Source organism: Mastigoproctus giganteus, chromosome 5, assembly GCF_048544385.1.
Source record: "Mastigoproctus giganteus isolate SK-2022 chromosome 5, ASM4854438v1, whole genome shotgun sequence".
Lineage (NCBI taxonomy): Eukaryota > Metazoa > Arthropoda > Arachnida > Uropygi > Thelyphonidae > Mastigoproctus > Mastigoproctus giganteus.
The window spans coordinates 158,518,332-158,533,729 of record NC_143579.1 but is presented as its reverse complement, the minus strand read 5'-3'; the positions used below and the strand labels follow the sequence as shown (position 1 = coordinate 158,533,729).

General features: G+C 40.5%; 1 protein-coding gene across 2 annotated transcripts in view; it reads left to right on the top strand.

The window, feature by feature from the left end:
* Window positions 1–15,398, top strand: part of tws (protein phosphatase 2 regulatory subunit tws) — a 533,883-nt gene that overhangs the window by 407,959 nt on the left and 110,526 nt on the right. For both annotated transcript variants that reach the window (XM_090373490.1, XM_090373489.1), the window contains one exon: window positions 820–984. In XM_090373490.1, coding sequence (XP_090229616.1) covers window positions 820–984 — 165 coding nt within the window. The remainder of the gene's footprint in view (window positions 1–819; window positions 985–15,398) is intronic.

The window sequence follows — 15,398 nt, the reverse complement described above, 5'->3', positions numbered from 1 at the left end:
CCCAGTGGCAACAATCTCGGTATGAGCAGGTCACAAACAAGCTCTATCAAATAAAGCCTGTGATCCAACACTGGCAGTCCAGTTTTCTCAAGAACCGTATAGAGGAAGTTGTTCTAGCTCGGCTCTGCATAGGACAGTCATCTTACGCATGCATTTCTGCTGAGGGCAGATGACTCTCCTATGTGTGAGAACTGTAGTACCCTTTTAATTATTCATCACATTTTAACCTAGTGTCCACGTTTTAGACATGAACGTAATTTCTATTTTGCTTCTTTTAGTCATCTGGCTGAGCCTTATACACTCAGTCAGATATTGTCTGACAATGACCACATGTCTGCTGTTTTATCTATTTAAAATCAGCAATCCTTTTATCTCGCCTCTAAAATTTACCTTTTATTGTTATTCCTTCTTTTGATATATCTTTTATATCTATGTTATTATCGTTATTGATATGTCTTTAATACCTTTTATGCCTGTGTTATTATGTATCTTAACATGGTAACCTAAGTTTTAGGTCACCGACAGCTTAATTTTTTATATATGACTTGGTTTTGGCACATTATAGCTTTAGTTGCTAAGGCGCCAATAAAATCCAGTAATTTTCCTCATGTCCCCTGCATTTCAAGTGAATACAGTTTTACTAGTTATGAAACAAGAATATTCTGGGACATTTAGCATAAACAAAATTGGGATTATATATTATTAATGTACAAATTCATCATCATCATCCCTCTGTCATTAATAGATTGCTAACAAATAAGAACAATAACTCAAAGTTAATTTTTGTAGTATGTTTTGTATCTTTAATCAATGCTTCAGATATTGTTGACATAAAACCTACCAATATGGAAGAACTAACAGAAGTAATTACAGCAGCCGAATTCCATCCATCTCATTGTAATGTTTTTGTATATAGTAGTAGTAAAGGAACTGTAAGGTTATGTGATATGAGGGCAGCTGCACTCTGTGATCAACATTCTAAATGTAAGTAGAACTTGCTTTATATTAGCTTTAGAATTATCTAATATTTTCAGAATATATGTTGTGGAATTATATACAAGGTGATTGTAAAAAAAATTAATGTAAAAATGTGAAAATGTTTTGATATAAGTATCATAATCTAAATACAAGAAAGTATGATATCTAAGTTTTATTGTAGGGGGTGGGCCTCAATTTATATGGTCATAAATATTGCTCAAAATGCCACCCTTTTGAATCAGTAAGAGCTCTAGTTCATCTAATGAATTATAAACATCAAAGGAAAGCTAATCTCAAGACATTGATTATTCCATTATCTCTATTTGGATTGTCCTCCTCAGTTAGGCTTTTGGATAAAGTAGGTAATGTGGATAATGATAAATCAGTAGGGTTCACATCCATACTGCGAGCCAGCTTCTTTTGTTTCCAAGGCTTTTCCAAGACTTCTTTGGCCAACGTATTCTCTTAATAATTGAGCAACTCTCCAGTGAGGGCAGCCCAACCTGATTAAAGAACCCCCCCTCCCCGTAAAATCCAGAATGTCAAAATTTTCCAACATATCCTTGTATCTCTATCCATTCAGCACACCGAGCTGAACATTCTGACTTTGCGCCAGTGTACACAGACAGCTCGAAGTCGGAATCATTTGTAGGATATGCTGCTGTCTTTCCGGACACCACCACATCACAGCAGATTATCTCCGAATGCAGCATATTTACTGCAGAGTTGTACGCTATAGAGTTAGCCTTGGATCACATTAATAAATACCAATACCAACGGTTCATTTTATATTCTGACTCTCTCAGCGTGTTACAGGTTTAATAACTGTGAGATATAATTCTCATCCAATTCTGTCTTGTATTCAGCAGAAGATTCACTCTCTCCATGAACGTGAATAGGATATCCGCTTCTGCTGGATTCCCAGCCACATTGGGATTAGGGGAAGTGATTTGGCTGACACTGCAGCCAAATCAGAAATTCCCAATAATAATCGCTGCCTGTTAGTCCCCTATACAGACTACAGGCAAATGATACACCAAAAGATTTACTCTCAATGGCAGGATTCGTGGAATAGAGAGACTGTGAACAAATTATATCATATAAAGCCTGTAATTGAACTGTGGCAGTCTAGTCTGTGCAGCAATTGTAAGGAGGAAGTTGTTCTTTCCTGGACCCGAATTGGATATAGTCATTTGACACATTCATATTTGCTGATGATCCTCCGAATCACTTATAAGTTTATCAAGTGGAAATCTGCTGTACACCAATGAAAACAGTGAAAGGAGTGAAGGTGGAGTTGGGTTTCTGGTCCATAAAGATTTTAAAAACAACATTTTGGAATTCAAAAGTACATCACCAAGGGTGTCAAGACTAATACCCAAGATTTCTAAGCGGTACAAGCTAAAGATTATAATGATTTATGCACCAACATCGAGCCATGATGATAAAGAGGTTGAAGAAATGTACACCGAAATTGAGAATCTTCTAGATGAGCAGAAAACCCACTACACTATTATTATGGGGGACTTCAATGCTAAGGTTGGAAAGGGGCAAAACAGCACAGAAAGAGGAACTATAGGAAATTTTGGAATTGGTGAAAGAAATAAAAGAGGTGAAAGACTTGGGGAATTTGTAGAATCTCAAGGACTGTCAGTAATGAACACTTTTTTCAAGAAAAGAGTGAACAGAAAGTGGACATGGAAGAGTCCAAATGGATTAACAACTAATGAAATCGACTTCATCCTCACTAACAGAAGATATATTGTGAATGATGTTTCTGTCCTGAATAAGGTAAATGTTGGAAGTGATCACAGAATGGTAAGAGGTACACTTGATATAGATGTAGGAAAGGAAAAAACTGACTCGAGTAAATAATACAAAGGTCTTTGAGATAACAGAGGAGGAGAAAAAGCAGTATGTACTGGAACTTAAGAACAAGTTTGAGCTTCTGCAGACTGCTCAGGACCAAGATATCGACGAGGAATATTACAACTTTCTGAAAGTGATAAAGCCCTAGAAACCTATAGGGAAACAAAAATCCAAAGAAGAAAAAATTAGTCAAGAAACACTTGTCATGATGAACCGAAGATGACAAATGAAGAGCAAGAAAAACACTGACAGGAAGAAAAATGAGTATATTGAGTTATGCAAAGCAATTAGAAAGAGACTCAGAGAGGACATAAGAAGATTTAACACAAGAAAAGTAGAACAAGCATTAAGGGAAAACAAAGGATTTAAATCAGCAGCCATGAACAGTAATACAGAAAGACAAATGATACTGAAGAATAGCGATGGTTTACTTATAAACAGCAGAGAAGGCATAATTCAAATAGCAGAAGACTACTATAGAGAATTATACAAGGAGCAAGGGAATGATACCAGCAGTGGGGAAGATGGATTGCAAAGTAGCAACACATACGACATACCCGATAATCTTTCTGATGAGGTAGAACATGCATTGAAGAAAATGAAGAATCGGAAAGCCCCGGGGGAAGATGAAGTTACTGTAGAGTTGTTAAAATTGGGAGGAAGAGACATAACACAAAAACTGGCAAGGCTCTTCACAAAGTGCATTAGAAAAGGTGTGACGCCTAAGCAGTGGAATAATGCAATCATAGTTTTGCTGCATAAGAAAGGAGATAAATCAGAAATTGGAAATTATAGACCAATTAGCTTGTTATCCCACATCTACAAGTTGTTCACAAGGGTCAATTCTAACAGATTAGAAAGAATACTTGATGAGAATCAACCGAAAGAGCAAGCTGGCTTTAGGACAGGATTCTCAACTATGGATCACCTTCACGTAATATCACAGCTAATGGAGAAAGCAAATGAATATAAAACACCATTATGCCTGGCATTTGTGGATCATGAAAAGGCATTTGACTCCATACAGCATAAGGCAATGTTTCGGGAACTGGAAAGACAAGGTACAGATACCCCATATATTATGATTTTGAAGAAAATATATGAGAGTGCTACCTCCTTTATTAGACTAGACAAAGACAGTAGCAAATTTAAAATCGAGAAAGGAGTTCGACAAGGAGACACAATATCTCCGAAGCTGTTTACTGCTGCCCTTGAGGAAGCTTTCAGAAGATTAGACTGGTCGCAGAAAGGGGTCAATGTGAACGGAGAGTACCTAAACCATTTATGATTTGCAGATGACATTGTGGTCATAAGCCACGATCCCAAAGAATTAGAGGAAAATCTTAATCAGTTATGCACAGTTAGTAAGGATTTTGGACTAAAGATGAATATGGCTAAAACAAAAGTAACGATGAACAAGTATGCCACAGAAAGGGAAATAATGATTGAAGGAGCAGTAATTGAAAAGGTGGAGTCATATACATATCTGGGATAAGTTATTAGCTGTAATAATGATAAATGGCTGGAAGTCAAGAGAAGAATAAATTTTGGATGGATAGCATTCAGGAAATATAGTCTCATATTGAAGAGCAATATCCCAGTTTGTCTGAAACGTAAAATAATGAATCAATGTATACTCCCCACCATGACTTATGTAAGTGAAACTTGGGCACTCACCAAAAGAATGGAAGAGAAGCTGAGAACTACACAGCGAAGAATGGAACGAATTATATTGGGAATCAGACTGTTAGATAAGAAGAGAAACACATGGATTACTCAGCAAACTCAAGTAAAGGACATTCTTATCAAAACTAAAGAACTAAAATGGTCTTGGGCAGGACACATAGCTCGAAGACATGATGACAGATGGACTAAGAAAATAACAGAATGGTACCCAAGAGGAGCTAGAAGAAAACCTGGAAGACAAAGGCAGAGATGGATAGATGAAATTCATGAGTTTTTGGGTAGTAAATGGATGGCCAGTGCTCAAAACAGAAGGAACTGGAAAGTTGCTGGAGAGGCCTTCATCCTGCAGTGGATTGAAAATGGCTGATAATGATGATGATGATGATCCTCCTATGTGTGAGTGCTGTGACACAATTTTATCAATCAGACACATTTTAATTGACTGTCCAGTTTAGCAATATCCGTTTTGCTGCTTTTAATCCTCTGACTGAGACATATACAGTCAGATTTTATCCGACAATGACCATGTGTCTGGCGCCTCCGTAGCCAGGTGGGAAGGAGGAGCAGTGCGTAGCACATGTTTCTTGATTAGACCGGGGTTCGAGCCTGTCACCACCAAATACGGAGGATGCAGAAAGGTCAGGAAATGACCACCGCATATCCCGGAGCAATATGGCCTTAGTTGCTAATGCTCCCAAAAACCAAATAACAACAACGACCATGTGTCTGCTGTTTTTAGTTATTTTAAATCAATTAACGTTTTTACTTGTATTTAAAATTTACATGTTATTGTTATTTCTTTATTGATTTATCTTTGCCATTTAGTTTACCGCGGTAGAAGATTGATCAGGCTGACTGGAATGCCTTTGAACATCTGGCAAACCTTGATATCCGTACAGTCAGTCAGGAGCCAATCAATGAAGCAGTCATTCATGTCACAGAAACGATTGTCCAAGCAGCTGCAATTGCAATCCCAAAATCATCCAGCCGGTTCCCACTATTCCCGAAACCTTGGTGGAATTCAGAATGCACGGCAGCAAAAAAAGCACAAAACAAAGCCTGGTGGATATTCCGCCGATATCCCACCACTGAAAATTTAATATCATTCAAACGTGCACGTGCAAAAGCATGCTATGTACGACGTCAGAGCCAAAGGAAATCTTGGATTCGTTTTACATCTTCTATGACTCAGGCTGCTAGCTCAAAAGTAGTCTGGGATAAGATCCGGAAAATGGAGGGAAAATATCCACCATGCCCTTTAGTGATCCTCAAGCACAACGGATGTCCAATTGCAGATCGAACTGCAGTTGCAAATAGTCTAGGGGAAATATTTTCAAAAATCTCTGCAATAACATCTTTTCCCGCAGAGTTTTTGGCTCGAAAAAAGAAAGTTGAGAAAAACCCACCAAACTTCTCTTCAAAAGGGCTTGAAGCGTATAACAAGCCCTTTTTACAGGAAGAGTTAAATGCAGCACTCTTTCTCACGCATACAAGTGCTGTGGGGTCCGATGACATCCACTACGAAATGTTAAAACACCTTTCACCACAATCTAAGGATCACCTTTTAATTCTGTTTAACAGAATTTTTATTCAGAAACAATTTCCGGATTCCTGGCAAAGGGCTATCGTCCTTGCTTTCCCAAAACCAGGAAAAGATCCTAGCAATCCAAGTAACTATCGTCCTATTGCTCTGACAAGCTGTTTGTGCAAAGTCCTGGAAAGAATGGTTAATGCACGCCTCGTATGGTATTTAGAAACAAATGGTCTGCTTTCCAGGACACAGTGCGGCTTCCGAAGAAATAGATCCACTCTGGATCATTTAATCCGATTGGAAACGTCCATTCGTGATGCTTTTATTAAATCCGAGCATTTGGTAGCAGTTTTCTTTGATATTGAAAAAGCGTACGACACAGCCTGGCGATTTGGAATTTTAAAAGACCTCTATAACTTTGGTCTTAGAGGTAACCTTCCTGTTTTTATTAAAAACTTTCTTTCGAATCGCCAATTTCAAGTCCGTTTAGGATCCACCCTCTCTCGAGTTTTCTCTCAGGAAGAGGGAGTCCCACAAGGATCCGTTCTAAGTGTTACGCTTTTCGCAATCAAAATAAACTCTATCGCAGAACAACTTCCACCCACTGTAAACAATGCCCTCTATGTAGACGAATTTGTTATATTTTGTAATTCATGCAATATGAGGGTCATTGAAAGGCAACTGCAGAAAACCATTGATCATCTTACAGCTTGGGCTTTGGCTAATGGGTTCAGATTTTCATCACAGAAGACTGTTTGTGTACACTTCTGTCGCAAACGTAATCTTCATCCTGACCCAGAATTAAGGCTTGGGCAAAATAACATCCCAGTTGTAGCAGAATTCAAATTCCTTGGACTTATTTTCGACAAAAAGCTGACATTTTTACAACACATTCGTCAGCTGAGGACAAGATGTGTCAAAGGGCTTAACATCCTTCGTGCCCTTTCGTCAACTTCATGGGGCGCAGATCTTTCTACCCTTCTTCGCCTTTACCGAGCACTTGTCCGTTCCAAACTCGACTATGGGTCTCAGGTTTATGGTTCTGCTAGAGATAGTGCACTTCGGTGGTTAGATCCAATCCACCATCAAGCCATCCGGACAGCCACTGGAGCATTTCGCACATCTCCTGTCCAAAGCCTTTACGTTGAAGCAAATGAACCATCTCTGTCTCTTCGACGTAAGCAGTTGTCCTTACAGTACGCCTTCAAATTAAAATCCCTGCACGATCATCCCACGTGGCCATCCGTTTTTGAGCCGCGCTGGGGAAATCTCTACAACACCCGTCGGACTGCCAACAAACCTTTTGGTATTCGCATTCAAGGGCTGCTGAATGAGCTCAACTTGACGGCAGACAACGTTGCCCAGTCACCAAGGCAATTCTTTCCACTCTGGCATGGTCATTTTCCAACTTGCGACTTCTCCCTTAAGATCTGGGAGAAGGCTACGACACCGCCATCTGTCTACCAGCAACTCTTTGCATCACATAGACAGCAGTATTCTGACTTTCTGCCAATCTATACAGATGGCTCAAAGTTAGAATGTCATGTGGGATCTGCTGTTGTGTTCCCTCACAAAACAATATCCTATAAGATCCCACAAGAAACTAGCATCTATACTGCTGAGTTGCATGCAATACAATCAGCCCTAGATCACATTCAAAATCACGACTACCAGAGGTATATGATTTATTGTGATTCATCAAGCGCGTTACAGGCTCTGGTATCGGTGAGTTTTAACCCTCATCCGATCCTGTCCAGGATCCGGCAGATTCTTTTTTCTCTCATAGAATTGTAATATGATATTCGCTTTTGCTGGATCCCAAGCCACATTGTGATCCGGGGAAATGAATCGGCTGATGCCGCTGCTAAATCAGCCATTTCCCTGGATAATCATTGTCTGTCAGTCCCCTATACAGACTACAGACAAATAATACGTTCTAAATTACTCTCCCAATGGCAAGATTCTTGGCACGGACAGGACACAAATAAATTACATCGCATTAAGCCTGTAATTGCGCAATGGCAGTCCAGTCTACGCAGGGACCGAAGAGAGGAAGTTGTTCTTGCTCGGCTCCGCATAGGTCATAGTCATCTAACGCATTCCTACTTGCTGAGGGCGGATGACCCACCTATGTGCGAGATATGTAATGTAATTTTAACTGTCAGTCACATTTTTGTTGAATGTCCTGTTTTTATTGAAGCACGACGCTTCTGTTTTACCACTTTTAATAATTTGACTGAGCCATTTACACTCAGTCAGATTATTGGTGAGAGAGACAATATGTCCGACGTTTTTAACTTTTTACAATCTATTAATTTTTATTCAAGGATGTAAATTTTATAATTTTTATGCTATTAATTTGTACCTTTTTTGCTTGACGTGGTAGCCGCGGCTACCAAAATGTATTGTAGCGTTTTAAATCTGACTTGGCGCATTATGGCCTTAGCTGCCAATGCACCATTAAAAATCAAATCAAATCAAAGATTTATCTTTTATACATTTGTTATTATATATGTTGACATGTAAAGTAAAGTGTGTTTAGGGTCAAACGGCACCAGGGGTTTCCCCCATCTCCGTGTGGTATACATTGTCTTATGATACAGATCACTGTAAAGGCCAGAGATTTAAAAGTATATGGGTGTTGTTTACGTGTAGTGTTGTGTATCGTTGTTCCTCTGGCCATTTAGCCGCCAGACTCCTACTGAGGCCCAACATTGCCCGCACTTCGCCCCGTGGAGGCAGACCAGGTACACCAGTACTTTAAGATTACTCTGTCAGGTCGTGCTCTCTAATTTCCTGAGATTTCGGTGGGTAGGACCTCAAAAACAAAATATAATAATAAAAAAAAAAAAACAGCACACAGATATGGAGTGATGATCGCGTCAGGGATAGCGGTAGATTTTTAAGGGCCGAAAGTTTTGTAGGCGAAGCAAGCAGGGGGAGAGGAGACAGGGGCCCATCTCCTCTCCCCCTGCCAAGGGAAGGGGAACCAGGCAAGACAGTCCAGTTCAGATTGCCAGTATTGGCGTTGGGCAGTGTAGCCGCTCTGTCATTCATGGTCCAGTCCAGTTTTCTTTTTTTTTTATCCTTGAGATGCAGGTCTGAGTTTGGGATGTTGTCTTCTAGTACAGTTCTTGATGTAGGTGTCTTCTTTTAGTCCTTTTATAGTAATTAGTGAGTGTCTTTACGTGCTGTGTTTTCGGTCCTGCGAGTTGGTGATGTTCGAAATTCACTAGTGGGTAACCAATGGTTCGTCTTGTGTCTGTTTGCTTTTTTCAGGGTTAAACAGTAGGCTCTAGGGTAGTCGCAGTAGGGTCCTTAGTCTGGTAAACATCTCTCGGGCAAATTGTGAGAGAGCCCGGTAATGGGCCTCCTCCAGCAGTATGAGGTGCTCCTGATCCTTTGTGTTGAAATGGATATTCGTGATGAGATGGCAACGGAGGTCTTGGTAGAGGGGGCAGTCATGCATTAAATGCTTCTGGGTTTGCTGCTCACAGCAGTGGCCTAGTGGCGATTGTACAATACTAAAGGTGGCCAATTTTGCATTGAAGGATCCGTGCACTGTGAGCAGGAAAAGTGGTGTAGAGGCCAGGTGAGAACCAGGGTGTTTGACGTGGGCAGACTTGCAGAATGTCAGGGATAAATTTCTGGGTTACAGCACCCTTGGTTGAGTCCCTCCATCTGGATTGCCAGATTTGTCCAAGGAAGGTTGTAAGGCGTTTCTTCTCTGTTACAGTGTTATTGATTGGGTTGGTGATGAAACCAATACAAGTCACTGTTCTTTTCTTTGAAAGCTGGTAGAGTAGGCCGCAATGGATGATTTCCAAGTCTAGGGGGAGACATAACATTAGGACCTGGAGTGCGAGCGAGCTCACGGTACAGCATGCCCTTGAGATGGAGCACTGTATAGTCACTAATTTTCTCCTATTGACTGCCGTAGTGGCTTTTTTAAACCAAACACCCGCAGCATATGAGAGGGCTGGGATAAATATGGCTTTATAAAAGAGGGAGAGTGTCCTCTTCTTTAGGCCCCAATTCTTCCGAGTAACTCTGGCAATAAATGCTGAGTACCTCTTAATTTTTTTTCTGCAGATATACAAGATGTGGGGTGAAAGATAAGTTCTTGTCAAGGGGTAAGTCCGAGATGCTTCAGTTCTGCCGCTAGTTTTATTGTGGTATCCTGTATCTTGATTTGCGGTGGCCTGCATATGTCGAGAGAACCTTTCAGGAGTATCGAGGAAGTTTTGGTTGAGGAAATTCTCAGGTGTTTGAGACTGACCCATTTCTGTAGTCTGTCAATGGCCTGGTTTGCAGTAGCTTCCATCTGGGCTCTGCTGTCTGTCTGTAGCATGAGGACAAGATCATCTGCGTATGCTTGGGTATCTACTCCATCAAGGTCCACGCCCAGGAAACTGTCCAGGACAAGGTTCCAAAGTAGTGGCCCCAGTACAAAGCCCTGTGAACACCCCTGATGAACAGGTCGGGTGACTTGGCAGTAGGGAGTAGTTACAGTGACCATTCTGTCAGAGAGATAGGTTTGCATGCAGTCATATAGATTGTCTGAGATATTTGCCTCCCTGAGTCTGCCAAGGACGCTTGGCCACCAAAGTGAGTCAAACGGCCCGGCAAAGTCAATGAAAATGACCAGAAAATATCTTTTGTTGCAGTTTTGGGCTGCATCTGTTATGCATTCAAGAGCGTCAACCACAGAATGCTCCCTCCGGAAGCCAAACTGGTTCGGGGGGGGAGAGGCCCGTGGAAAGGTAGTGACTTTCAATTTTATTATAGAGAAGGTTCTCAAAGAGCTTGCTGATTACTGAGAGTAGTGCAATCGGTCTATATGACTCAGGGAGGTCTTGTGGCTTGGTTGGGTTTTTCAGTAGTGACTTTCAATTTTATTATAGAGAAGGTTCTCAAAGAGCTTGCTGATTACTGAGAGTAGTGCAATCGGTCTATATGACTCAGGGAGGTCTTGTGGCTTGGTTGGGTTTTTCAGTATGAGTCTGACTTTTGCCAATCTCCAGTTATGAGGAAAGTGGCCTGTAGAGATGCAGTGATTAAATAAATTTAAGATGAGGTCCGGGATATATTCTACTGCCTTTTTAACAATCTCAGGTTCAAGGTAGTCCGCTTCTTTGATATTGATATTTATTACATAAAGCGCCCAGCCAACCAATGGCAACCCCGCTGTCAGTTATACATAATTTAGCAGTACTCTTATATACTCCGTCTCCTGTTTGCCCAAGTACAGGGAAGGGAAAAACCTTCCATGACCAAAAAAGATTGATATGAACAAATTGAAAAATAATCAAATTACATAAAAAATAAAATATACATATAATTAAAATTCAGACAAAGTCCAAACTTCATTGGAAAGATCTGCATCTGTTCACGGGCTCTTGGAAAGCCAGCAGTGCTAAGAACTGCCGAGTAGAGAAATACCAGCACCAGGAGTGCCGAGAGCAAAAATGCCAGCACTAGGAGCTGGAGTTGCAGTGGATATAGCAGACTCAAGCCTCCATGATTTCACAGAACTTTAGGTAATTGAGAACAAGGAGCTGGAGTTGCCGTGGATATAGCAGACTCAAACCTCCACGATTTCACAGAATTCTAGGTAATTCGGCATACACCATGCCGCATTACAAATCCAAGGCTTCCAGATGCAGAAGAGTCTTTCGCCTAAGAAATATTGCAGTTGCAAAGGCTTGGAAAGCCAAGAAGTTCTCCTGTTTATCAACTATAATTGTTTCGCAGCCTTCTGCCATAAGATTGAGATTACTAACCCGAGATACCAATTCAATTCGGCCCCGGGTGCCAAGCGAATTCGAGGTCAAGCGATTTTTCTGCGAAAACAGAGTGCTCATCAAAAGCGATTAAAGTTTTTTCTAATTTCCTACGTTTCTATTAGCAGCTTTATTTCTATATCGTTCTACACTTAAAAGCCACAAGTTAGAACAGAGAAAGGAAACTCACCTTTCTTTATTTATCCATATATTTCTATTTCCACTAACGAACTAACACTTTAACCGCTTGGCCTCCTAGCGGCACTGCTCCTGCCTCCCCGTGGCGGGGCCGGAAATCTTGGCAAGCAAGTCCACTTGCCAAGGGCTAAAAGGAGCAAACATGGCAAACACAGACCATCAGCAGGATATTGAGAACGAAAATCCAAAGAGACAAAAGACTGATCGGATGGAGCAACCTTGCCCATCGTTCTTAATTATCCACTCTCTTACTAGTCAGCCCATTAATAAATTGTCTCCGTTTGTCATACAAAAACATCTGGAGGGTATTGCAGGATCTCCCAAGATGGTGAAGAGACTGCAATCAGGAGACTTACTAGTAGAAACCACCAACCACAGACATTCTGAGAAGCTGTTACAACTGACAAGTTTTGCTGGAATTCCAGCTAAAATATCCCCGCACACAACCTTAAATTCATCTAAAGGTGTGATATCCAGTTGGGACTTATTAAACGTTACTGAGGAAGAAATAACCCAAGAGCTGCAGGGACAACACGTAATTGAAGCAAGACGAATAATGATCAAAAAAGATAATGTAAAAGATAATGTACTTACACCTACAAGAAACATTATTCTCACCTTCAATACACCCAACTTACCCTCCTCTGTAAAAGCAGGTTATTTACTTTGCCGAATCCGGCCTTACATTCCAAACCCTTTAAGGTGTTACAAATGTCAGAAGTATGGCCACTCACAAACTGTATGCAGAGGAGTTCCTGTCTGCCCTAATTGTGGATCTGCAGATCACATACAAAGTAACTGTACAGCTACAAAAATGACCTGCCCAAATTGCAAAGGTGACCATCCTGCATATTCCAAGACATGCGAAAAGTGGAAAACCGAGAAAAAAATAGTAAAATACAAGGTTGAGAACAAAGTAAGTTACCCAGAAGCGAGAAAATTAGTTGCTCCAACTATAACCAAAAATATGACCTATGCCAATGCTGTGAAAAAATATCAGACCGTCTCCACTCAAACTGATGTAACAGTTCCCACTAACAAATCAATTTCTGATTGGGCTAGAAATGTTCTTTCTAAGCAACAATCCAAGTTCTCTGACCAAGCCAATAATACTCCTCTGACAATACCAGCGGCATCACCTACTCCGGTCATAGATACCACATCTCATAGTTCAAACGCAAATGTAGTAAAAAATTTTCAGGACACAACCATGGACACAGATGGCACATCCATACAGGATGATCCCCCTCTAGAAATCCATGCAGAAGAAGAAATGGACACAGGTCGACCAGTTTTCTCTAAAAAAGATAAAACTAAATTAGAGCGTCATAAGCCAGTAACCTTCAAAAAACAGTCAGATACAGCTCCTTCAATAAAACACAAATAATGCCTTGTATTTTACAATGGAACTGCAGAGGCTTTCATTGCAACACAGATGATATCCGTGATCTAATTAGCCGATATTCTCCAGTTGCCCTTTGTCTTCAGGAAACTTACCTAACCTCGCAAATTTCTCCTTCAATAAAAAACTATTGTCTTTATCGAAGAGATCGTAACACAGCAAATGCTGCCCATGGTGGTGTAGCAATCCTGATAAACTCAAAGATCCCAACTAAACATATTCCACTTCAAACAGAAATAGAAGCTGTTGCTGTTCATATAACTCTGAATATTTCAATAACAGTTGTTTCAATATACCTACCACCAAACCATACTTATTGTTTAAAAGATCTTGAAGATCTATTCATACAGATACCTCCACCTCTCTGTATATTAGGGGATTTTAATGGGCACCACCCCTTATGGGGCGATCCTAAACTAGACACACATGGTCGACTCGTTGAAAGCTTTCTAGAGTCACAAAACCTCACCTTACTCAATACTGGTACGCACACTCACATACAACTCCCAACTGGACACACCTCAGCAATAGATCTCTCAATTTGTTCTCCAATACTCTTTCCAACCATAGAGTGGGACGTTTTAAATGATCCAATGGGCAGTGACCACCTTCCAATCATATGCAATGTTTTAATGTCACAGACTCCATCAAACAAGCTCCGCAGGAAATGGAAATTCGTTCGCGCAAACTGGGCAAAATTTCGATCATCAATCTCTCTTGACGAGGAAAAAATCCAGCTCCAAAATATTGATAATGTAACAGACTACATCACATCACATCTCCTAAAAGTGGCCAAGGACACAATACCATTATCAAACCCCCCTGATCGCAAGCATTATAATTATTGGTGGAATGATGAGTGCACAAAAGCAAAGAAAGCAAAAATCAAAGCCTGGAATTTATTTCGGCGATGTCCAACCACAACCAATCTCATTAATTATAAGAAGCTAAGAGCAAAAGCACGATTTGTACAAAAGCAAGCTAAGAAAGAATCCTGGACCCGTTTTGCATCGACCTTTAACAGAAACACTGATCCGAAAACTATATGGAAAAAAATTAGACAGTTATCTGGTAAGTTTCCTACTATACCATCTCCAATCCTCTCCTGGAAAGGGCAAGATCTATCCAATTCCTTAGATATTGCTAATGCTTTGGGCAATACTTTTGCTGAAATATCAGCGGCATCAGCATATCCTACATCATTCCAACGAATTAAAAACACTAGAGAAAAGCATGCCATAAAATTTCAAACCGCATGTACTCTTCCATATAACAAACCTCTGCAATACTTTGAACTTCTGCATGCCATTAGAACAGCCCACAATGGTGCAGCCGGGCCAGATGGGATTTATTATGTCATGCTTCAACATCTCGATGACAAAGCTTTAAGACTGCTTCTGGTTTTTTACAATCGTATATTTTTAGAAAACGTTTTTCCAAATTCTTGGCACCACTCTACTGTTTTGGCATTCCTAAAACCTGGGAAAGATCCAACTAACCCCTATAGCTATAGACCGATCTCTCTATCAAGCTGTCTGAGCAAAATCCTTGAAAAAATTGTCCACAGAAGACTCGTATGGATCATTGAGTCACAACATCTAATGAGCCATAGCCAATATGGCTTTCGTAAAAATAGGTCATGCTTAGATCTTATGGTCAAAGCTGAATTCGCCATTCGAAATGCCTTTGTTAAACGTGAACATCTTGTAATGGTTTCAATAGATATCGAGAAGGCTTTTGACACTACCTGGCGGCATGGCATACTTAGTGATCTTTACTCTCTTGGTTTGCGAGGCAACCTTCCTATTTTTGTTCAGAACTTCCTACGTACTAGATCGTTTCAAGTTCAGTACCAAGATGCCCTCTCCAAAACGTTTATACAGGAAGAAGGAGTGCCACAGGGATCAGTACTGAGTGCCACTTTGTTTGCTCTTAGAATAGATTCCATCAC